This window comes from Arxiozyma heterogenica (genome assembly GCF_036370985.1).
Source record: "Arxiozyma heterogenica strain weizmannii chromosome Unknown scaffold_17, whole genome shotgun sequence".
NCBI classification, from domain to species: Eukaryota; Fungi; Ascomycota; class Saccharomycetes; order Saccharomycetales; family Saccharomycetaceae; genus Arxiozyma; species Arxiozyma heterogenica.
The window spans coordinates 1160114-1185642 of NW_027042670.1; the positions used below are offsets into that span (position 1 = coordinate 1160114).

A 25529-nucleotide genomic window follows, 5' to 3' on the forward strand; every position below is an offset into this window, starting at 1 on the left:
ACTTTTCTTCCAAACCAAGAAACAAACCTGAGGACTGCTCTCACTGTCTAGAAGATGTTCAATTCTCTTTTTAGTAGTGAAGAAGATAAAGAAAGAGCGTTATAATCCACGTTATATCACTTTACTGGTACTCCTTAGTGTGTGATTTCTTCGCTCAAGCAATGACTAATGACAATCTAGTTGTAACAACTGGTAACTTGTTAACATTTGTTCTTGCTGATTATATAAGGGAAAGAATTAAAAAAAAAAAAAAAAGGAAGAAGGGAAAGAGAAGAAATGTAATAGCTCAGATTGTATAATGTATCAATTACATACTGTATATCTATATTGTGTAGTATAATATTATTCAGTAGAAGAACAGACCTCTCTATATTACTGCATATTATTGAATCAAATAACATGCGGGGGAGGAGAATTGACGGAATGCAGAATATGGGCCTCGGAAAGTTTACGGGTTTTGTTATTCCGTTTTGGGATTCTCTTTTTTTTTTTTTTTTTTTTAACAAACAATGGCCAATGAATTATGAAGAATCCTTTTCTCATATACTGTAATAAAGTCGAAGACTTGAGAGGTTGAATCATATCATGCTACACAAACAAATATACAAATGCATGTATACATGTATATATGATCTATAAACTGTCGAAATGACCGTTTTTGCATCCCTCCCCTCAGCATTTTTTTTGTTTTACCACAGACAGTCTATTCCAGTTTTTGCCCTGCTCGGTTACTTCTTTTACAAGTCATATAGACAATGGCAATTTCAGCTAGTCTTTTCATCAACCAAAAGGGCATTACCACTGCCCTTAAGCAGCCAAAAGAAGTTGGATACTATTCTAGAAACCAACAAGGCGATATATTCCCCTTTGATGATGGAAAATTGAAGTATTATTATCTGCCAAATAGTGACATCGACAAAAATATAGAACTTAACAGTGGGTTCAAAAAATTTAAAAATTGTCAACAATTGTTCAAAGATATCGCAACTTTGCATCCAATCCTGGAGACAATAATCCAGTATGAGACTTTGAAAGGTAAATCTTTAAAATGTGACATTGTCGCCTACAGTGAAACGATCGTGAAGTTAATATGTGCATCTTTTGAAAATTCTAAGATTAATCCAATTGACATGAGGTTAATATCGTATAGAGGACAACTATATATCAAAGATATGACTTTGCAAGACGTTCTAAAGAGACCATTGGGCATACAAGATTATATTCCATTTAAATTTGAAACAGTATCCACTCTGACACAGCCGTTGCCATATATTGAAAGAGATATCCTTGAGAAAAGACACAGAAAGATATCGAACAATGGAGATAAGTTTTTCTCTTTGGTGAAAACTGGCATAAGTAAATCAAAATTCTTACTTAGTGAGGAAGTTAGTTGTGTTTATGATTTTAAGCAGGATAATAAAGATGATTTAAAGCATTATGCAAAACTTTGCGTATCACCAGTCATATCCAATTTAAACGATTCGCATAAGTTTGAAACTCTAATCTTTAAGACTTGGCTTAGATGTTTTCTAATGGGTGTACCAAAAATCATATATGGGTTCTATGATGATAGTAGGAATAATAATAATAATAATAGTGGTAGTAGTGTTTTAAAAACTGTAGAAGAATTCATGACTGAAGAAATTCCCATTTTATTTAAAGAACACAACCCGGAATTGGCTACTAAATGTACAAATGCAATTAAATGGTATGGTTTATTCTCTGAGTGGTTATTAAAAATAGTACCCCATGAAGAAAACTCTGAGATTATCAAACCATTTAAGTTAATATTGGATAATAATCATTTGAAATTGATTGAAATAGAATCAAATGATCAGGAATATGAAGGTATAGTGAATGGAGAAACAATTCTTAGTGAAAGGTATAAAGCATGGAAAAATAAATCTTAAATTCAATTAACTAATCAGCATTTTCTTCATCTGCAAATCCTAACTACATACATACACGTACATAAATATATATACTTATATATATCAAATAGAGTAATATGTGTGTTAATCGATAGGAGAGTATATTATACGTACATTATTTAGATATTATTTTTTTTATACATGGAATTTATAAAAATTGTTTTTTTCTTACCTAAGTATACTTCACATATATTATAAACCTCTTCTCAAGCATAAATACAGAATATTAACATTATTACTTTTATTTGGATGTCTCTATAGAACAAACCGGTACTTATTTAAAGCCAAATAAAAAGTTATATCTTGAAGTTCAGCATGTTCTTTAGCTAGCAGTTTCAGTTCTTCCAAAATAGTTTCCCTTGAATCTCTTGAATCCGCCACCATTTTAACATGAGTAATAATAACATTTAGTTTAAACTTTTGTATCTTATTGTCACCGCTATTTTTACTGTTAGATATCGAAAGATATTTGTCATATAACATTCTCAAAGCGCTTATCAAATGTTTTGGAGAAAGATGACCGTATAATTGTTTATCCTTTATTTTACTTGAACTTGAACATTCTATAAATATGCCACTCAGGTTAGCTAAAGGTACAGCTTCAACTAAATAGTTCCAGAATATGTTTAATAGATCCACTTTGTTGTTATTTTTGACCAAAATCTGGTCATAATCCATATCGCCAAAAAAGATAATTGCATTCTTTTTGACTTTGTTTCGGACAAGATAAACCGTACTGTAACTTCTTATCTCAGTGGTAATTTTGACTCCATGACATAATCTGAATGGAACAATCTCCCATTCTGGGAATTCTCGTAATTGATGACTATCATATTCATTCAAAGTTTCTATTTGAAGTTTACCAATCTTGGAATCAGATAAATTTGGCCATATTATATCATTAAAGATGCATGATTTTAATGCATTTGTAGTAAAATCTAATCCATATATTGTCTTTTTACTTTCAACTTCCTTGTCAACAAGTAATGGAGAATTTAAGATCATACCGTTAATATGATCTAAATGTGGATGTGTGATAAAGTAACTAATAATTCCTTGGTATATTCTATATGCCTTCTGAAGTACGGTTGGCTTATCCTCCAATAAACCCATTACCTTGTTAGAAAATCCAAGCATAGTTGTATCAATAACATTGCTTAAGGAAGTTGTATTATATCGTACTCTCTTAGTAATTAATCTATCTGGATTCACATTATAATTTACGTCTTTGCTGTCCTTATTGTGGCAGATATTGAAATATCTATTAAAATCGTCATTAGCCCTATTGAAATCCTCTATTGTGACATTTCTATCTTCGTCCGAAATAAGTAAAGTATCCATAATATGACCTACACCAGCACCACCATCAATACAAATTGACTTCAAATTATCAGAATCTAGTGGTCTTACCATGAAACATTGAGTAGAAAATTCAGAGGGACCACCTAAGCCACCCAATATAATTACTTCAAAACAGACCATTATGCTATGTACCCCTCCTTGCTTTACTTTATATATTCGAATATTAATCTCCTAAATTTATGTCTTGCTTGTATATATCATGTGTCTTCGCTACGAATTTTATAGTTGTTCTTCTATTAACCAGCTTATTATTTCCTTGTTATTCGTTTTTTGATTCAGCTATTATCTCCTTTTAGTTGTTTTCCTCCTTAGAATCTTTTCCTCTGCTGCTATTTGTTATACAGAATGAATCCTAAAAGACAAAGTATTCACAAGTTCGCCACTAGTTACTAACATAAATATACACATACAAATAAAGAGATGTAAGAACATATAATTATGTATGTGTTTGTTATTTAGATGAATCATATATATATATATATATATATTCCACAATTTTATTATTTTAAAGAATAATCAAAGATTTAGGAGCATAAATTATTGGGTAATAGAGCATACCATCAAGCTAATATGAGAAACTATAATTAAAAGAAAAGAAAAGTTGGAATGGTGTCGTTTCCTACACACGTAACTTTCAGGTAGAAGATTACGAGAGGTTAAAAAAAAGGCTATTACAACATTAAATAATAAAAATAATTTACGTACACATCTCTTCATGTATATAGTTATATTTATGTTAAAAGCATGATTGTAACATATCTCTCTGAGATTTATGATAAGATGAGAACAAAAAAATGTAGGATATAGTCGATTCCCGGAAGGATTTATATAATTTTAAAATTTCAATTTTCAAATGATTTCTCAATTAAACCTTCTGGGTACCATAACCTTTAATATCTTTTGCAAATTTCCAACTCATGTTCTCCACTTGTAATCCCTTTTTGAAAACTAAACCTTGTTCTTTGTCAATAATAGCCAAAGAAAATTTCCTGGAAGAATGTGCATCTCTGTAATACAAAACTTTCATACTTTCTAATATGGTTTTTTCTGCTAATTCCAAATTTGTTGATTCAATATCCTCTTCACGATCAATAACACGTCTTAAAAGTGGAATAGCTAAATGTGCACCAAACCCAGTAGCTAATGTTGGAGAAGAATACGTTACGCCTAATAAATTCACGTATTTCAAAAATGGTTTGTCATCTTCCACACCTGCAACAATTATTGCATTCCAAAGCGGATTCATCTTAGATCTACGCTGATACATCAATGTAGATAAATATTCAAATATATAACTTGGCTTTAAAGTTTCTTCATCATCAGCATAGGAATTATCATAATTATTTTCGATTTCTAGGTCTGATAATATTTGTTCAATATGCTGCATATCAGAAACATCTCCAGATACACCAACAATAGTTCTTTTACCTACCGGAATTAATCTTTCAACGTCATTAAAACGTAAAAGAGAGCCATATGCACCTAAATTGTCTGCTGCAATGATGACACCATTATTATACTTCATTGAAATTACAGATGTACCTGTAATTATTGGCTGTTGCGTATTCATTTTTGGAAATGGAGAAGCACTAGCAATTGTGTTATTGTAAGTACCATAAGTTTCATCGGAAGGTCTGCCCCAACTGAATGGATCGTGATTCATTTTAGATTAATTAGTATGATTTTACGAATAATTTTATATTTGTATTAGATGTCTAGAGAAATGAAAATAGACAAATTTAGATATGTCTTACTTGTTGGATTATTCAATAGTTAATTGAATTTTCTAGATCGTTTCTGTATTGGTATTGACATTGAACAACTCTTTGTTGTATATCTTTACCCTATATGTGGCAAATTTTTATGAAATTGGGATTTAAACACACTCTTAAAAAAGTAAATTGTTTAATGGTTTTTTTTTGTCTTTTTTCATTTTTTTTTTCCTTCAGTACATTGTATTTCTTGTTCCCACGATTTTGACTTTTTCATATAGTGAGTGACACATAAATAGGGACTGTATCATATTCTTCATGAGGATCAATAGAATGATGTCCACAATATTCATAGGTACACATAGAAATCTTCGTTTTTTGGTTATTCATTTAATATATATCTAAAAATTCTGATTTAATTGCATAACTTCAAAGTAAATTACAGAACTCCGGCTAGAACATAGACAGTAATTAAGATTTATAGATAAGTAGAAGGTTTATGTATGTGGTAGAGAATGTCATTGGGATAGGGGAATTTCTTTATTTAGAAAGAGAAAAGAGAACAGATTTATATTTTATTACCAATTAATTGAATTAAGCTTTTTTAATCGATTTAGTTGCGATGTGGTCATAGTTTTTAAAAGGTACGGATCAACTCCATCATTTATTTGCAAAAGAATATTGGTTAGATTATTGTTGTATTTTTTTACTAATATTTTAGCTAAAATAGGATTAAAGTTTAATTTTAATAAAATGTCTTCTACTCTGTAACTATTATTACCATTCTCTTCATATTCATCATCTTCACTATCTTTGTTATCTTCGAGCTCAGCTACAGAGATGTTAGTCGATGTTTCTTTCCAAATTAACTTATTCATATGCTGAACTAGTATGGATATACTTCCATTAGGCACAAAAAATAGTTCAAAACAAGGGAATGGGAGGTAAAGATATATTTTCCAAAAAATATCATTATCATAAAATATCAAATCTGGATCATAATCAAACATTATTTTTATTCTTTTATACTCTTGTAAACAATCTTTTAAAATGTCAAGATAGTAAAGATCACCAGATGCTCGTCTTTGAAAAAATTTTGCTAATTCCAAACAGATAATACATGTTGAATAGTTTAAAACTATGTCACAATTTGTTGCAAAATATCTTTCTATAATGATACAACTCGGTACCTTTTGTTTAATTAACCCTTGTAATAATTTATAATTATTAGTGATCCTATTGGAATTGAATATGATCAATTTATCTTTAATATTAAATTTTGGAATTAAGTCAATTGGAAAACACTCATGCAAAAGGTTGCTTATACTTGAATCAAAATATGATTGACTTGATACATTTCCCATCTGTTCAATATGCCTGAGTTCAGTAGTATTTTCAAAGTTACTAAAAATCCCACTCCGAAAAATATCAGTAATATCTTCCTTTGTAGAATAATCTCGTGATATTTTGTCTGTTTGCTCACTAGTTTTTTTGTTAACTTTCATTTGAGACTTTTTATTTGCGATTATTGATTGTAATTCAGAATCAAGGAATGACCTTTTTTTGGGTATGGTTAGAGATTTTTTATCAGAAAACCCTTCTATCAAAATACTGGATTGTACTGGCAAGTGACTGCTATTTTTGTTGTTTTGATCTTCACCCTCATAACTATCTTTTGATTTGCTTTCTTTTCTCCTACTATCTACTTCTATTAAAGCTTCGTTATTTTTATCATATAATATAATTTCAGTGTTAATTTGAAGATTTTTCATGTATCCTCTATTTCTTTCATATAGATCCAAATCTGTATTGGGAATATATAATGTGACATTAGAAGTGAAAGTGGGCATAGAAAAATCAACTAATGATATTTGCTCATCTTGAAATCTTTTATATACCTCCAGTTTATTCCATTTTTTAAATGGAGACCATTTCATTTGTTTCAGTTGTATTTTGGACAACTTCCAAAACTTGGTGATTTTTGTTGGTTTTGAATTATTTTTTAATCTTTTATGGCAAGCAAATTTAAAGAATTCAAATTTATGGAATTCAATATCAAATAATTTCAATTCCAATTCTTTGAAAAACGTTGAAATAATTTTGTTTTCCTGTTCTTTATACTTAACATCCCATATTAATATATCTATTGGTATTCTTAAACTGTTATTATTTTGTTTTTTGGAATCAATATGAAAAATATATTGATCCATGGTGTCAAATGGTAGTAAAGCTAAGGAAATTTTAGGGATGATCTTTTCAATTGGGGATAAGTTAAAATCTTCATTTTCGTTTAATAGTGCTGTATCTTGGTCTATGTCTTGATATGTATTTGTTGGAATATATTTTTCTATTATAATTGATTTCTTAATATTGTGAATATGCTTCGGTGCACTAATCAGATTAATGGAATAAGATGTGTCCTGAAAACAAAGAATTTTAATTGTAAAGGGATCGACATATAAGTTTCTAATTCGCAAAGATATAATTTTTTCTAAATACACTTTATCTTCTTTAGTAAGTGTTACTTTCTCCTTTATAGTGGTTTTTAGTTCCTTAGTAAAATCACGTTTGTTTATTAAAGAGGGTTCATTCCATTTTGGTAACTCAATTTCTTTTGTTATCTTGTTAAAATGCTTTATATGAAATAAAGAATCAACTTCAAAGTTTTGAAAGTTTTTACAACTTAAATTATTTTTATCTGTAGAAATTAATTTACTAAATAAAGCTTTTAAATGTTTCGCTTGTCTTTTACTAAGTGTCAAATTTTCTTTAGTGGGATCCTTCAGATATTTATTGGCATTCACCTCGGCTGTTATTTTGGATTTATCAAAAAGCCAATATTTAATAAACATACTTTTTGACGCTTTGATTTGAGTAGAAGAAATATAGCTGATGTGTTCAAATAAAAAGGCATTGTGGTTTCTGGGAATTGGTTCAGAGTTCTCTTCTGTAAGCTCTTCTAGGTATTTTTGTATATTGTAAAAGGAAGTAAATACAAAACAGGTTTTCGAAGAGAAAATTCCGCTAATCCCGCAAATTTTATTTTTTTGAACCCAAACATAAAACAAGCTCTTTTCTCATACATCTCCACATAACACTATATTAGTAATATATTTATTTCTTCATATATAGATATTATAGATACTTTTTTTACGAGCATTTATCCCCCTCATTTTAATTTAAGACACACTATTGATCAGCTATTCTAACTGTTGAGAATGAGCGCCTTTATTCATTGGATATATAGTAAACATTTTCAATATTATATTAAACAGATTTAGTATACAAAATTATAACAAAGTTCTTCGCTTTTTTTCTCTATATACAACATAGAAATAATAATATACAAAGATTGTAAATAAGATAAAAATAATGTATGATGAAATCCTTGGCTTTATATATGTTAACATTCAGTCATTTTCCTCTACGAACAGTAAGATATTTAATAAACAAACTCAACAACCTTTGGTGACCTCTCAACAATTATTACTCAACAATTTATCGTTTAGTGTCTGCTAAAATCTTATTGTTCTATCTATTTCATTATAGAATATTTTATTTCAACACTAACAATACCTTACATCTGCTTTCAATTTACATCTATCATTATTTAAAACTTTGTTTCGGAATAGTTAACTACATTATACATTTACATTTTCTATTCTATTTGAAATAACAAGAATATTTACATATACATATATATATATAACTATGTACATGTATAAGTGCATATAAATTCAACCCATACTTATGCATTGTTAACTTAAAAAAAATAATGACTTCATCATCAATACTGTTGTCGTTATCATCATCTAGCTCAGTCAGATTATTCAATATTTGATGCAATCTCCAATAAATCATCATCACTATCCTTAAGTTTGGAATCACCATTTTCTATATTACTTTCAGTTGAAGAATTTATATTTTCATTATCATCTTCCTGATTATTAGACCGTTTTTCAGGAAAATTGATATTTCCAATTTTTATTTCTTCCTTTTCCTCCCTATTGTTCTTCCTATTCTTATCATCACCATCATCATTATCATCATCTTCATCTATATTCATCACAACCGTCTCTTGCATATCTACAACATTATCATCTAATACCAATGGGTGACTTTTATCATTGGAAAACGGTCTGATATTTTCTAGAGTTGCCGAACTCTCTGTCAATTCGACTAATGTATTATAACGAGCAACAAACCTTGGTCTTAATTCAATATTACCAACCAGAAACTTGGGAATATTAGCTTCATTATTTTTTTCCGATCTTGATTTAAGAATTCTAAAAATGGTTTGGATATCTTCAAAAGTGACTTGATTATTATAAATATTATCCTCAAAAAGAGTGATATCTAAAGATGGTATGTTTAATATTATCTCTTTAGTAGTAAATTTTAATTTTCCATAATAACTTTCCAAAAATTGCCGTATTGTAGCCATCAAAACATTACTTGGCTGTGAATTTATCTGATCATCAGCACAGATAATAGGATAAGAAATGTCCGCATCATCTACAGTATTGCTACAACTATCATTACTTGAACTTAGTCCATCTATATTTTTTGAATTTCCATTCTTTTTATAATCAAATAATAAAAATGTGTCACTATTACAATTTATTAAAACTTTATTAACTGGTTTTTGTAGTAATTCGTTTGCTATGCGTCTTATATTAGAAGAATTTTCGTCTTCTTGGATATCCATATCATTATCCGAGTCATAATTCAATAAATCTTCTTCCATCTCGCTGACACTTTTCCCACTTATCCACCTGCTATTATCAACATCATTACCATTATCCTCAACTACGACACCAGTGTCATCTATCAATAAATCATCATCATCATCATACCCACCCCTTCCACTATTTTTATCCGTACTGTCTATTTGTTGTTCACTTCCCAAATCATCATTAATCTCTTCAATGCGACCAGAGTCGATTTCTAAATTAAAATCCGCCTTATGAGAGTCCATTACTTTTTGAATAACTAGATAAAATTCCAAACTACACAGTTTTGTACACACACACACACACACACACACACACACACACACACACCGTCTTTCTAACAAATGGTATTTAGTTTCTATTTTCTCTTCAACCTCTTATCAATTACTCATTCCCATCCCATCCACTTTGTATATACTAAAGTATATTGGACTTGAACTTGAATTGTAATTCTCTCTTCTTCATTTTGTTTCCCTTCTTTTTCTTCGGAAGATTCCGCCACAAATTTTACAAATGTGTGGATGTTGGAAGTCCCCTTTTTTCGTTTTTTTTTTTATTTTTATTTTTTTTTTCTTGGGTTTTGGATTTTGGGGAAGAATCTCTCGGCGGCTAAATTTACCTCCAGGGATAATAATAATAATAATAATATATATATATATATCTTTATTTCTCTTTTAGTTATTTCAAAGACCATTATTCCACAAAATATTACTATCACCTTGTTAGAGCAAAACGAAGAAAGTACCAAGAAGAATATAAAACTAAAAAAAAAAAATAACTCATAAATGGTGACTAAATTTGGAAAACTTAAAAAGACATTATTTGTTAAAAAAGCACATTCTTCTAATAGACGTATGTTTATTGCTTTCAACAGAACATCAAAGAATTCTATCAATTTTAATCAAAAAAGAATATTTATAAAATCTGTTACTAACCTACCTTCTTCTTTTTATTTTTATTTTATATAGCATAATATAAAAATAAAGATACAATCCCTTCAATATAGATTACAGTTCTGATTTATCAAGTGATTCTAATAGCATAGATGAAATGGATGAAAAAAATTACAATTTTCAACAAAACTCAAAGGAAGAAGAAGAATCACAATACTCTAATTATAGCAAAAAAAGAAGAAATAGAAATAAAAACTATGACAACAGTCTCTTTGATAAACCATTTATTGTGCCTTTGCAACATAATACTTTTCTTGATATGGATGATAATGATAATGCTTTATTTCCAGAAGTAAATACAATGACATATGATAATGACTCTATTTTCACTAAAGCTGATTTTTCTACAAATGATACTATAAACGAAGATTCAATCAATAACAATAATAATAATCACAATACTATAAATGCAAAAAACATTCTAAACCACAGCATTCCAAGAGAAAATTTATGCATTCCACAAATAACAAATGAACCAATACCATTAAAAAAAAGAAAAATTATCAAAATTAAAAAAACCACAAATGAATCTAGGTTTGAACAAAGAAAAGAACAGTCTTTGATATCGGTGGATGTTTTGCCTGAAAGGTATAGATGTATCTTTAATTTTTCAACATTTAACAAAATGCAATCAATGGCGTTCCAACTAATCTATCAAACTAAATTTAACGCCATAATATCTTCACCTACAGGTTCTGGTAAGACGGTTCTGTTTGAATTAGCAATTCTTAATTTAATAATAAATTCAAATGAATTGGATCTTATGAATTTAAAAATATTATATATTGCCCCCACAAAATCATTATGCACTGAAATTCTAAATAAGTGGAACAGTATGCACTTACTGGATTTGGAGATTGGAATGTTCACAGGCGATACTACTTATAAAGAATCTGAAAATATCAAAAAATCCAATATTATCATAACCACACCAGAAAAATGGGACCTATTAACTAGAAAATGGAATGATTACAGTAAATTATTTTATTTGGTAAAACTAATCTTAGTCGATGAAATTCATACAATCGGTGAAACGCGTGGAGCTACTTTGGAGGTGATTTTAACGAGAATGAATACTTTGTGTTCCAATATACGCTTTATTGCTGCAAGTGCTACAATACCAAATATAACTGATATAGCTGAATGGTTGAAATCAAGCGACGGGGAATCCGCAAAAACTTTGACGTTCAGTGATGAATTTCGACAAGTGTCCTTAGAAAAACATGTTTACGGATTTTCCTTTTACAATAGTAAAAACGAATTTCAGAAAGATGCTTACTACAATACAAAATTATGTAAAATTATTCTTCACCATTATAAACAAAAACCAGTCTTAATTTTTTGTCCAACGAGATCTTCTACTATCAGTACAGCCAAATATTTATTAAGTCACTTTCCTACAGATCAATTACTCAAGACTACTAGTCGGAATTTAAAGATTAATGACAGTGCATTAAGGGAATGTATTTATAAAGGCATTGCATTTCATAATGCAGGGTTATCATTAGAAGATAGAAATACTATTGAGCAAAACTTTCGGAATGGTAATATAAAGATTCTGTGCTCTACCTCTACCCTAGCTGTTGGAGTTAACCTACCTGCATACCTAGCTGTTATTAAGGGAACAAGTATATGGGACGTTCATGCAAATAAAGATTACTCAAACTTGGATATACTACAAATGATTGGTAGAGCTGGAAGACCGCAATTTGAGAGAGAAGGTTGTGCAATTATAATTACTGATTCAAACAAAAAAGTGCATTTTGAAAATCTACTAGACGGAAATGATCTGTTAGAAAGCACATTAAATTTAAATATGTATGAACATTTATGTTCTGAAATATCATTACAAACCATAAAATCACCAACTGATGCAATAAATTGGTTAAGGCGTACGTTTTTTTATGTTCGTTACAAAAAGAATCCTAAATTCTATTGGCAAATCAGGAAAATTGTTAACCAACAAAATGATGCAGATTCAGAATTAGTCTCTTTTTGTACTTTGTTAATTAACGAGCTTATAGAAGAACAGCTAATAAATGTTACTGATGACACATTTATTTGTTCTCCATATGGACAAGCAATGGTTAGACATTATATTCTTTTTGAAACAATGAAATGTTTTATTGGAATAGAGAAAAACCTAACATTAAGTGACGTTCTAACATTACTGGTTAAAAGTAAAGAGTTCAAAGAGTTAAGAATACGACAAAATGAAAAGCGCTTTTATAAAGAAATAAATTTATCACCGTTAATTAGATATCCTTACCTGACAAGAAAGAAACAAGGACAGATTATAGATCAGACATACCAGAAGATGTCTTTATTAATACAATATGAATTAGGAGGTTTGGAGTTTCCTCTCTTTGAATGGTCTTTTAAAATCCGTGCGGCAGTTATTCAAGATAAATTATTAGTGTTCAAACATTGCCAACGTTTATTGAAATGTATGATTGATACATTTATTACTAAAAGAGATGGAAACTCTCTCAAAAATGCGTTATATTTATTAAGGTGCATTAATGGTAATACTTGGGAAGATTCAAGCGGCGTTGTTCGTCAGCTAAAGTTAATAGGACTTGTAGCTCATCGGAAATTGGTCAATCAAAGAATTTTAACATTTCAAGATATATCAAATTTGAGTGAAGAGCAACTTGAATATTATCTTGGAATACGATTAGGTTTGGGAAACAAAATTAAGGAAGATCTATCCCTTTTACCAAACCTCATAATTAGAATGAAACCAGACAAATATGAAGTAGTCGACGAGACGTCCTTAGACATCACATTTAAGATAGAAATTTCTGCTGAATACAAATCTGTAGTATGGCATGGTAAATATTTATCTGTTGATTGTGAATCTATCAATCATAAGGGAAAACTTTTAGATTTCAGAAGAATATTTTTAAAACAATTAAGGTCACCAAAATCCTTTAAACTTAAAACAAGGGTCGACTCTTCGGAGTTTACTGTATTGTTTTTACTAAATTGTCAAGAAATAGCTGGCATTGGCAAAACCATTAAGTTTTCTTACGATGATATAGACTTTAAATATAAACAAATGTTAAAAAGCAAATCAAAGTTTAAATGCCTTGATAAATGTCTTTTTGTTGAAGACCAATTGAGTGAAGATTTACTATCTGACGATAGTATACTGCAATATTTAGATGAGGAAACGAAACTCAGTAAGGTCAATAAATCAAATGACTCTGACAAAACACGTCTATGCCATAACAATACCACTGAACCAAAAGAAGATAGAAATATGCCGTCACTTTCTATAAAATCAGATATGCAAATCAATCTTGCAAATCCACAGGGCACAATCAATGCAAGAAAAATGCTATCTAATGGAAATTATGAATGTAATCACTTCTGCAAAGATAAAAAACAATGTAGACACTATTGCTGTAAAGATGGGATACCTATAAAATTACTTAAAAATGCTAAATTTCCAAAGTATTCTAATACAGAGAGCCCATCAAAAACCCGATTTTCCTTGCACTCATCACGTGAATATAAATACGATCTAAGCAATCCAGAAATAGATAAATTTGGGACATCACAAATTCCTAAATACTACAGCTATGAGAAAGATATAAGTTTTCACCAACCTTCTATGAATATACTGACTATTGAAGAAATAGTGATAGATTCAGAAGGGGAAGAAAAAGAAGCCAATAATGATGACACCGATAGTTGGCAAGACATGTCAAAATGTGATAATACCTTACTAGAACCACCCTATTACTCCGATAATAACAAGATCAAAAATAGCACAAATAAAAACGAAATCGATGATCAAAAGTTACTGCCTAATATATCAGTACATCGCATTTTAGAAGATACGGATAAAAATTCAGAAAATGAATATAGTGATAACCATTCCAGCTCAATCGAAGAAAATGACACTATTATGCAAAATTTTTTTGGATCGGACGTTGAAATCAATTAAGCCAAATGTCTTCAAAATAAAATGGAAATTTAAAATAAAATTGTATTTTATTTTACATTTTTTGTTAACCATTTCGAATATTGATTTCTTGAAACACATCATATTAAAACATGAATGATCATTCAACATAAAACTATACGTAATAATAGTTACAACACCAGACTTTCTTTTTTGGAAAGATAAATCTTGACAAGAGTGAATTTATATAATACTTTATAATACTAGATGTTTTCTAACCAGAATTAAGAAATAAAATAGATATATAACGTCATAGACAAAGACATAAATAAAAATGTAGCTGGTAATATTTACCTTTTATTACATTATATCATAAAAAAAATTTAAACAGAGAAACAGATATAAGATGGGACTTTCTTAGGCACCAATAATACCAACGGATAAACCTTTTTCCAATCTCTTTTCTGCTAAAGCAGCAATGACAGCAGCACCAGCACCAGAACCATCTTCTGCTGGTTTTAAGACAATTGGGTAAGAAGAAGCTTCACCTTTCTCCCAGCCAAAAATGTCTCTTAAGGCTTGAGCAGCTTGTTCCTTGAAGCCTGGGTATCTATTGAAAACAGAACCATCACATGCGACATTACCATGGGTGTAACCTCTCTTCTTGAAAACACCTGCAATACCACAGACACTTAATCTGGCAGCTCTAGTACCAATCAATTCACAGATTCTTCTAATAACTTTACGTTCTGGCAACGTTGTTTTAATACCAAGTTCCTTGATCAAAATTTCATCAGTGTCTTCCAAGTTTTCAAATGGATCATCTTCAATTCTGGATGGGTAGGAAGTGTCCATAATGAATGGAGTATTTAATTTTGTCATATCTTGATCCTTTAAGATCAAACCTTTAGAGTGTAAATCCACAATAGCTAATCTTAAAATTTCACCCAAGTAGTAACCTGAAGACATCTTTTCGAATGTTTGTTGACCTGGTCTTGGTGATTCATTATCTATTTGGATATCATATTTAGTTCTTGGTAGAATGACATGCTCGTTGTCGAAGGAACCGTATTCACAATTAATGGCCATAACACCTTCTGGAGGAATATCAGCTGCTAATTTACCTTCTAATTTTGGGATATCCTTAACAACTTCATAATAGGCACCATTGACACCAGTACCAAAAATGACACCCATCTTAGTTTCACCATCAGTGTATAAAGAGGCAACTAAGGTACCTGTGGTATCGTTAATTAAGGCAACAACCTTGATTGGAATGTTCCTCTTTTCAATTTGAGCCATTAATAATGGAACAACGTCGTGACCTTCAACGTTTGGAATATCAAAACCTTTAGTCCATGTTTGTAACACACCTTGGTTAATTCTATCCTGAGAAGCTGGATAGGAGAAGGTGAAACCCAAAGGTAATGGTTTTTCAACACCATTTGGATATTGTTCATCAACAAAATTCTTCAAACAGTCAGCAATGAAACCAAACAAATCATCTCTGTTTTGAGTGGTTCTTAATTCATCAGGTAATCTATACTTGGATTGAGTGGAATCAAAAGTACGGTCACCACCTAATTTAATCAAGACGACTCTTAAGTTGGTACCACCTAAGTCAATAGCCAAATAATCACCAGATTCCTTACCAGTTGGATATTCCATAACCCAACCAGGAATCATTGGAATATTACCACCTTGCTTTGAAAGACCCTTAGCTAATTCATGGGCAAAATGCTCAGAAATTTGAACCAATTGATCATTGGAAACTGAAAAGGCATTTTCCAAGACCTCTAATTCTCTCATCAATTCTTGTGGGACATCCAACATGGAGCCCTTTCTTGCAGGTGGTTTTTTTGGACCTAAATGAACCATTTTTCTTATTTCGTTATAAACACTGATTTGCTTATCAAGGGGTTAACTTTACGAAAAAAAGACAGCACAAGAGATATACATGAGACAACGCAAGCTATGTAAAGAATGGAACGTAAAGGAAGAAAAAATAAAAAACGGGTTAAGGTTATCTTAAAAAGAAACTTTAAGGTAGTGGCAGTAACTAAGAGTAACACCTAATTGAGAAAAGATAGGAAGCGAGTGTCGAAAATGTACAGTTTTTATATAACTGAGGAGACAAAGTATCATGAAAGCAGGCACCACAAAACTTCCGGGACATAAAAGCAAAAACGTTCGAAAAACGAACCGTTCACAATTATTTGTAAAAGCCTTCAGCAAAATAATGGGCACGTGATCCTGTTTGCCTTATTTATTTACTTATTTTTTTTTTTTTATTTTTTTTTTAAATACTTTCACTCATGACAACACAAACAAGCGTAATCATCATTTGCTTTACAGTGCTCAACAACGAAAAAAGGAAAAAGGAAAGAAGGCAAATTTCTTATGATTTTACATATTCATAGTAAATCCATGGTTCATACAATTAGGGTTTTGAAAGACACGTTTGGGAACAGTTAAGAATTTCGATAGAGCAACATACAATATCATAATTTAACGTGGAGAATCTTCGTATAATGGTATGAATGGACAATCGTCGTCTGTTACGTTTTTGCTCTATTAAAAAAAGAATAAAAAAACAAAACACAAAACACAAAACACAAAATCTTTTTTGTACCGATTTTTTTTTTTTTACTAAAACAGCATAACTTTATTATATCGGAACAATTGTATTGTTTTTGATAATTCTTCCTTTGGGAAAACCCTAATTGAATTTTCCGTGTTCTCCAAAACGTCTTGAGGGAGGTTTTTCCGTCGTGTTGACTGAAAAGACTAATGATATGTCTGTTTTTCATTTGTATCATACTGGCAGAACAATAATTATCAACAATAATGTTGAATTCGTAATAGATAGCTCCCTCCCTCCCCTCTTGACGTAACATACGAATCAAAATATGTTTATTATCTGATCTCATATCTATAGAAGAGATTTAACAAATATCTTAAACTAAGGGATGTAGTCACTATGACTTGTTTTATCACGCAGAATTACACACTTCGTTTCTTTGTTGTGTCAATGTGTCAATATTGTATTTGTGTTATGCTCTTAGTCACATATATATCTAAACAATATGTACTAGAAACTGGTTAGCTTTGTTCTAAGTTATAGTCAGCTTGGTTTCTCAAAAACAACAACAACAACAATAATAATAATAATAATAAACAAGTAAGTGGTTTCCCCAAAACTTTCTCAACCTATCTACAATTCAGCTTTATTAATGGTACACCAAAATAAGTACATCCACCTTAGGTCAATCAATCCATTAATACACCCCTATTTACCCATTTCTTTTTTTATAAAAATAGTACATCTTTAATTTGCTTAAAACTACACAGGAAACATATTTCTAAAACCATTATCAGAAACCCGCTTAATATAAATTACTATTACTATTATTGCAATTGTTAAATTCGACATTCACGTGTGTTTTCCTAATACATATTCAAAACAAATATACATAAACACAAGAAAAGCTAGCAGTAAACAGATATATCGACATTCATTATTTACACCTGTATCCCTAACGCGTTTACATATGAACAATAATGTCCCTTTTCTTCTCATCCGACACAAATCTAATATCATAAAAAAAATATGTAGATAAATAAGAAGATAACTAATAAAAAAAAAATCAAAAACTTATGTTTCACCATATATACACATGTAACCATATTTGACCAGACTTGATGGAATAAAAGAGTGGAAGTGATCATAATGTTCAATCAAGTCAAAAGCAGAATGAAAAGGTACCAAATGCAAACAACTTGATTCCTTACAACACGAATTCTTCCATGATAAAAATTCGTTTTCCACCTCATTAAGTGAAACATATTGACTTCTCTCAGGTATGGTCTGAATGTCTGCAGAAATTTTTGCAGGAGAGTTATTCATGTTCACCAAACTATCATTCTTTGTCGACACCACATTGTTAATGTCATTGTCGTTGCTGGAGTTCAGATTAGCAGGCACAACTGTGTTGATAGAGTTTGAGTATTGGGGCTTTTCTAATAGCAATTCAGATAATGAAACGACGGTATTTGGTGTATCTGTTTTAGTGCTTAAGGAAGGAGAAGGTAATTGAGGAACTGTGTCGCTTTGTACGTTATTGTCTTTGGTAGTTTCATACTCCTTTACCGGTTCTTCAGGTTCAAAAATTGTCTCATATATGGGATCATATTCTTCATCTCCAGGATATATTGGTGTTAAACCAGTAAGTGGACTCATCACATGACATTCAAGCATATGATCTGCTAAACTATGGCTCGATTGAAATTCAAGTGTGCATGACGTATACGGACATTTCAATGCTGTATTTGCTGGCATCAAGTTACTCTGTTGGGGTATATTGTCATCTAAATAATTATATATCTGCTGATCTTGTGTAGATAATTCAGGTACATTATTGAGAGGGGGTATCTTGTTTGTTGTTTCATTACTCTTTGCTATGTCTGGATTTTTTAAAGATATTTCATTAAGTAAAGCCAATAATTTTTCTGCTTCTTCGAAATTTTTCTCGTTCATCTGTTTCTCGTATTGACGTCTTGTCTTGTTTGCATGAGATGTAAGGTGCCTTTTTAACTGTTGGTTAGTAATAAAGCCTTTACCGCATATCTGACATTTGCGAGGCTTCTCTTGAGAGTGCGTCCATTTGTGAACCCTTAAATGACATGGTCTAATAAAACTTTTCCCACATCCAGAAACGTTGCAAACATATGGTCTTTCATTGGTATGTGATAAAACATGTTGCTTCAAAAGTGTAGATCGCGTGTATTGCTTATCACATCCTTTCATAGAACATTTAAATTTCTTAACTGTAGTCTTTGTTTCAGTTGGTTTAGCAAGTTCTGTGCTTTCTGTCATCTTAAATTCTGTTATTGTGATTGTTACTGAGTTAAGAGCTTAAAAAAAAAAGCAAAAAAAAGGAACCAACAGGTAATACAAGCGAATGTCGTTTAGACGTAATGATTGCGTATTTAAGATCGATGAAAGAAAATATGTATAAAGTAACTAAAGAGTGATCGATTCTCCGGTAATAATCTGTTATCCACTAAGTCGAAGTATTTCCTCGAGATCAATAACAGATCGTATTGTTTTTAAAGATATAGAAAAGTTAAATCATTTTTTTCTTTTTTCTTTTTTATATTGTGTTGAGGAAAACCCTAACTAGCCCTAAAAATAGAGAGAACACTTAGATAATAAACTCTACACTATAAAAAGATCACTCATTCAAAAAAAGAACATAACAACATTGCTAAAACACAATCAACGTACTGATATAAAATATGTAGATATATAACTTATATTGCCTAAACAGGAACTGTTTTACTTATTGATAAACAACAAATATGTATTTTTGCATTAGAATAAAAAATATTTTTAGTATAATAAAAAAAAAAGTGGCATTAATATGATAAACATCATTAAACCAACTCAATGACCTAATTCTCCATGGTTGTTTGGAGTCAATAAAATCTTAATATGGATGTCTTTATGATTTATCAATTCCAAGAAACCTTTTTCCCAACCATCTTCAATCTTATGTTTACCAGTGATTAATAATTTACATTCCTTGGGATCTATCTTTTTAGTTTCAAATGCGTGGACCACTTGTTTAAAATCTTCGACAGTGTAACCAATGGATCCGGTTACATTCTTTTCTTGTAAAGTAATGTCCATCAGATTGAAATCCAAACCTTTCCCCCAAATGGCGATATTACAATACGTACCCCTATAATGAACAGCTGCAATACCGGCATGGAAAGTTGGTTCAACACCAGAACAGTCAAAGGCAAAATCAAATCCGTTTCTAGCGTCAGGAATAGAACGCAGTTTTTCAACAGCTGAATCACTGTGTATTGATGGATCAAAAGTCTCTACATGCAACTTATCAGCCAACATTCTTCTAATACTTGCAGGTTCACTAACCACAATTTTCTTAGCACCTTTTGCTTTTAACACTAAAATCATAGCCAGCCCAATTGGACCTGAACCCAAGACTAGTGCTGTCTTGCCCTCTTCGAACTTAGCTACTCTAGCCCCATGCCATGCAACAGATAATGGTTCTATCAATGCACCAACATCCATTGGTAAAAAATCAGGTAATTTGACCACGTGATGTTCAATAGCCTTCATTCTTTCAGCATACCCACCACCACAGACACCAAGACCCGTGAAACCAGCGTAATCACAACAATTTTCACATCCATCTTCGCAAGCGTCGCATTGTGGAGCATTAGCATGTTTTGAATTTGGCCAACGATGCAGGTCAACACATGCAGCACTAGCCTCAACAACCACTCTATCACCAGGTTTAAAGTTGGTCACTTTAGGACCAACCTTAACGACATAACCAGACATTTCGTGACCCATTGCCTGTGGTAATGGTTCATTTGACAATGGATTGACTTCCCCATCCTTTGGCATGAAAATTGGTCCATCTGTATATTCATGTAAGTCTGTACCACATACACCACAATAGGCGACGTCAATTATCAATTCATCGTCTGCTGTAATTACTGGTTCTGGCAACTCTTTTGTGAAATGAATGTCACCTTTTTTAAAATAAGCAAGGCCTCTCATAATGGAATTGTTTTAACTAAAAAAAAAAAAAACAGATAAAAGAAAACAGAGTATTAAAAATTCTAAAATGACTACAAAGCTATATAGATGTATTTATATATTAGCTTGTTTAGTTTTTTTCTTTTTTTTTTCAATATAAATATGTCTTGAACATAAAACTGTATTCCAATCATTATACAAATGACTCATGAGCGGCAGACTTACAAGACTTCAAGAAAAAAAAAAATAAAGAAGAAATATAAATTGAACCCAACCCTTATGTGATATATATTTTTCAATTTCCAGGTTTTACTGAATCATCATCACCTGTCAAAAACAACTTCAAATAGTCAGCATCCTCTGCCCTTCCCCCTCCCTACCATCATGATCTTCTTCTTCTCGCCCTCAATAGAACTAGAGGCGGTGCTATTTTTCACTAATTAATCATAACAATCTAGGGCAATAGTATTTAAGAGTAAGAGTCTCTGTACTTTTTATCAATGTACTTGTGTTCCTATTAGGGTTGACCAATTTTCTAGAAAGAAAAAAAGGAAATATTACCAAGTAGATGTATAGTAATTTTTGTTATTAAGAAGGAAACCCCTGTCTTTTTTTCTTTTTTTTTTTTTTCCTAAAGGAGATATCTTTTTGAGCGAAGAGAAATCGGGCCTTTTCAAAATCACCCCATGTTTTTAATTTTAAACGGCTTTCAGATCTTGTGATAATAAACACAATTAGTTGTGAGAATCCCATTCAATAAATAACGAAAGTACCAACATAAACTTATTTACTTGACCAAACAACAAACAGTATTTCTCCTCAGTTTGTACGGGAGCCGTACCCATAATAAACGAAAGTAGAGTCTACTTAAAAGCCATTTTTCAAAGTATTTGTAAAGCTGTGAAACACTTTACCATACTATATAATTTGGAAGAGATACAGCGTTGTCCGATTCTTGTTAAATTTAGTGTATTTTCATGTACAAACTTTTATACAGATATATCTTGTCATTTTCACATATGGTTATGAACAAAAAAATGTAAAAAGATATGCATGGTAAACAAATAGTTACTTTGTTGTAATGCTATTCTTTAGGTATAAATATATCTAACTGTATAAATGTAACAAATATATACTTCACAAAAATAAATTAAAACTTTTTTTCCTTCTTTCTTTTGACTATCTTACTCAATTATCAGGTAATGATTTTCTTGGTTTTTTTCTTTTTTCTTGTTTTATTTCATCTTCTTGCTTTATTTTATCATATAGACGATTCCATATATCAAAATACAGACTAAGTTTTCTTGCATCTTTATCTGATGAGTGAGCTGATGCTAAAATCTTGTCTCTGACATGTCTTAACTTTTCTAACGTATCATCTTCGTTTACCCAGTCATTGACCTTACTACTATCTCCAAAATTATCTTCTTGTTGTAATAGATAATTATGCAATAAATTGTAGTATTTTTGCAATACGGGATTTCTGAAGAATTTCGGGGAGTAACAATTACGAAGATTGAAATTGTTAACAATAGCTTCTGTCACATTGAATAGAGCATCATCTTCTGGAGTATTACTGCTATCTGTGTTAGATAAAACTAAATTTGGTACTTTTCTCATTTCCTCTATAAAAGGCACTCGATACAAAAAGAAACCTTCATTAATATCTCTTTCATCTGTTGGCTTTAAAATATGAAAACTGACATTCGTGCTATTTCTTTGTTTACCCCAAACCAACGCAACTTTATTCATCGACCGCAGATTTTTAAACAATGATACTAAAATTCTTGTTGAACCAACATACAATTTTTCATCTGGATACACAAAATATGATTTATCAACGTTGTTAAAATAATGTATACATTTTTCTGTGGAACGAAACCCAATTATTTTCAAATATGTTCCTTTATTTCCACACATTTCATTAACCGAGTCAAGTTCTTCTTCTGTCAATTCAATATTAATATTTCCTAATTGGAAAACTTTACATAATTTAGAAGGGTTAATAATTTCTCCTGTCTTTGGATGAAGGTATTTTCTCGACGAAAATGCTTCTTCTTGTATATTATCATGTTCATATATTAATTTATACTTAGTACCAGGTTTTTCCTTAGTGAAAAGTGAATACGTTTTAACTCCAACTTTTATACCAAGGTCTTCGGATATGATTAGTGAACACCTAAATGCAATACGTTTTGAATCCCTTGCCTTCAGTACTCGAGATCTAATCGCATTGAAAGAAATTGGAGTCACATTTGGCCCATCATACGTTGAGTTCTTGACCCAAGATCCACTGTTCAAGATATCTTTATAAAAAGCAGTATTAAATGGTTTATCTTCAGAATCCTGAAAAAAAAAAGTTGTTATGCTGACGAATTGTTGGTCATATAAATCTGCTGTAATTTGTTTTAATCTATTTATTATACTTTCATCTTGTGCTTCTACAGGAGAATCATTATTTGTAAATAAAAACACTCTACCGAAATTGTAGGACTTTTGATCTTGAAATTTTTGTGTGATTTGTTCTTGAATAAACATAAACAAGTTTTCTAATGGTGTCTTAGTCTGTGATATTTGACAGAAAGATGGAAGATCATATCTATTCAACCTAACATCATCGACTAAATTTGATATCTTTTTCATGGCTTTAATGTTTATATTTCTTAGTTGTATCAATTGATATATGTTATTTTCTGAAGAATCTTTGTCTGAATTATATAAGTAACAACCTATTCCACTCTCAGGTTTAATTATTATTAGCTGTTTCATTAATTCTAGTAGTGAGTCCAGTATTTCAAGTAAATAGGATCTACCAGTAGATCCTACCGGTGGCTTGAAAATTGCATCTGTCAGTTCAATACAAAATAAAATTGCCTCACATGGGATAAATCGCTTGTTTTGGGATTGTTGGTATTCCTGAGACATTATACCTATACTGTTGAGTCCATTTCTAAGGTGAAACTATCTTAAAAGTGTATTATTTTGTGAAATTCTTTGAACTGTCAAAAATATTTATGTCTTCCTGTACAATATAGAATAATTTTTTTCTTGTCCAAACTTCAAAGCTAAAATAAAAAAAAAAAATGAAAACACAACTAAAGCAGAATAAAAAAGTTAAAATTTTCAATAATTTGAAGTAATTATGAAAGTATAGCAAATTTTCGTTCCTCAACCAAACGTCTTTGAGTTAACATCATTGTTATGTTTTTTTTAGAGAAAGGAAAATCCTTTTAAAAGATAAACGATTATCTGTTTTACTATATATACATATATTAACGAGGAAAATTTTTGTCCATACAGACAAATAAAGTATAGAAGCATGTAGTATTACTCCTACATCAATTACTATAGATGAATTTGTAACAACCTGGGGAGAGCTGTTAAAAAAGATAAACCTATCCTAAATAATACTGTTAATTGTTTTTGTAGTTGACATATTTCCATATATGTTGCCACTAGCTCAGCTCATCTTCGATTTACTTTATCCTTACCTTCGAAATAAAAAAAATTAAGAACATCATCAAGTATTTGGTTAATTTAGAATGATTCTTCTCGAAAATTTTAATACAAGTTATCTTGAAATCATGTTGTATATCAAAAAAGGAATTAAGTTCCAAAATTACCAGTATACCATACCAACCTATCAAATCAATATTTATTTTTTTTTTCATATTTGCTATAAACTATACCCTAAAGTTGTCTTCTCTCCATTATTACTTGGACAACAAACCAATTAAATAAATTACCGCATTTATCTGTTACATTGTGACCCATAAATAGTCAGCCAAATACTGCACAGATTTGCTTTTCTCATCACACCCCAAAACAAAAGTTATCATTGACTCCTTTCCTTCTGTCTTTTTACACAGAACACCAGACATGAGCCAATTTTTGCCCTCATGGAAATTATCTATATGTAACAAATAGTCAACATGAAGCCCTAATACTGCTTTTTTTTAATTCAGTGGGATTTTGTCACTGTAAACACAGAAATTGTCAGAAAACTAAACAATATCATTAACATTATTTTTGATAAACCCTAATTACAACATTTTTTTCTAACATGCAATTCGCCTCTAGAGAATGTTTTGTGTGAAAAATAAAACTATACCCTAAAGCCCTTTTGTCTCTTTAAAGAAAGCATATGAGTCTGTTTTTCCACTTCTGTGAAAATCCCATTTTCTATTTTGGTAGTCATGGCAACAGATCTTCTTTGATGTGAAAGGAAATAATGAGTCAGAAGATTGGTAAACACTTTTATCCACTCATGGAGGGTAAAAATACCTGAATGTGTCATTATAAGGACATTTTGCCAAGAATTACACACTTTTTCTCAATTTTATTCCCAAAA

At 30.6% G+C, this 25529-nt stretch overlaps 10 protein-coding genes across 10 annotated transcripts; 2 read left to right on the forward strand and 8 right to left on the reverse strand.

Annotated features, from left to right (window-relative positions):
• Window positions 1-755: 755 nt before the first annotated feature.
• On the forward strand, window positions 756-1910 carry RAI1 (decapping nuclease; the record flags this gene model as incomplete). Its single annotated transcript, XM_064858439.1, has 1 exon — window positions 756-1910. One exon carries the CDS (start codon window positions 756-758, stop codon window positions 1908-1910), a length of 1155 nt encoding a protein of 384 aa, XP_064715146.1.
• Window positions 1911-2186: 276 nt separating this feature from the next.
• PDE1 (3',5'-cyclic-nucleotide phosphodiesterase PDE1) lies at window positions 2187-3413 on the reverse strand (the record flags this gene model as incomplete). Its single annotated transcript, XM_064858440.1, has 1 exon — window positions 2187-3413. One exon carries the CDS (start codon window positions 3411-3413, stop codon window positions 2187-2189), a length of 1227 nt encoding a protein of 408 aa, XP_064715147.1.
• A 745-nt stretch (window positions 3414-4158) lies between these two features.
• Window positions 4159-4956, reverse strand: PRE4 (proteasome core particle subunit beta 7; the record flags this gene model as incomplete). The annotated part of the gene is made up of 1 exon (XM_064858441.1): window positions 4159-4956. The coding sequence occupies one exon, from the start codon at window positions 4954-4956 to the stop codon at window positions 4159-4161; it is 798 nt and encodes a 265-aa protein (XP_064715148.1).
• Window positions 4957-5583: 627 nt separating this feature from the next.
• Window positions 5584-7857, reverse strand: ZIP2 (Zip2p; the record flags this gene model as incomplete). Its single annotated transcript, XM_064858442.1, has 1 exon — window positions 5584-7857. One exon carries the CDS (start codon window positions 7855-7857, stop codon window positions 5584-5586), a length of 2274 nt encoding a protein of 757 aa, XP_064715149.1.
• A 974-nt stretch (window positions 7858-8831) lies between these two features.
• On the reverse strand, window positions 8832-9983 carry RMR1 (Rmr1p; the record flags this gene model as incomplete). Its single annotated transcript, XM_064858443.1, has 1 exon — window positions 8832-9983. The coding sequence occupies one exon, from the start codon at window positions 9981-9983 to the stop codon at window positions 8832-8834; it is 1152 nt and encodes a 383-aa protein (XP_064715150.1).
• Window positions 9984-10788: 805 nt separating this feature from the next.
• On the forward strand, window positions 10789-14646 carry HFM1 (DNA helicase; the record flags this gene model as incomplete). The annotated part of the gene is made up of 1 exon (XM_064858444.1): window positions 10789-14646. The coding sequence occupies one exon, from the start codon at window positions 10789-10791 to the stop codon at window positions 14644-14646; it is 3858 nt and encodes a 1285-aa protein (XP_064715151.1).
• A 375-nt stretch (window positions 14647-15021) lies between these two features.
• PWA37_001831 (uncharacterized protein) lies at window positions 15022-16482 on the reverse strand (the record flags this gene model as incomplete). The annotated part of the gene is made up of 1 exon (XM_064858445.1): window positions 15022-16482. One exon carries the CDS (start codon window positions 16480-16482, stop codon window positions 15022-15024), a length of 1461 nt encoding a protein of 486 aa, XP_064715152.1.
• A 1777-nt stretch (window positions 16483-18259) lies between these two features.
• FZF1 (Fzf1p) lies at window positions 18260-19480 on the reverse strand (the record flags this gene model as incomplete). Its single annotated transcript, XM_064858446.1, has 1 exon — window positions 18260-19480. One exon carries the CDS (start codon window positions 19478-19480, stop codon window positions 18260-18262), a length of 1221 nt encoding a protein of 406 aa, XP_064715153.1.
• Window positions 19481-20050: 570 nt separating this feature from the next.
• BDH1 ((R,R)-butanediol dehydrogenase) lies at window positions 20051-21199 on the reverse strand (the record flags this gene model as incomplete). Its single annotated transcript, XM_064858447.1, has 1 exon — window positions 20051-21199. One exon carries the CDS (start codon window positions 21197-21199, stop codon window positions 20051-20053), a length of 1149 nt encoding a protein of 382 aa, XP_064715154.1.
• A 1167-nt stretch (window positions 21200-22366) lies between these two features.
• YKU70 (ATP-dependent DNA helicase YKU70) lies at window positions 22367-24103 on the reverse strand (the record flags this gene model as incomplete). The annotated part of the gene is made up of 1 exon (XM_064858448.1): window positions 22367-24103. The coding sequence occupies one exon, from the start codon at window positions 24101-24103 to the stop codon at window positions 22367-22369; it is 1737 nt and encodes a 578-aa protein (XP_064715155.1).
• Window positions 24104-25529: the final 1426 nt, after the last annotated feature.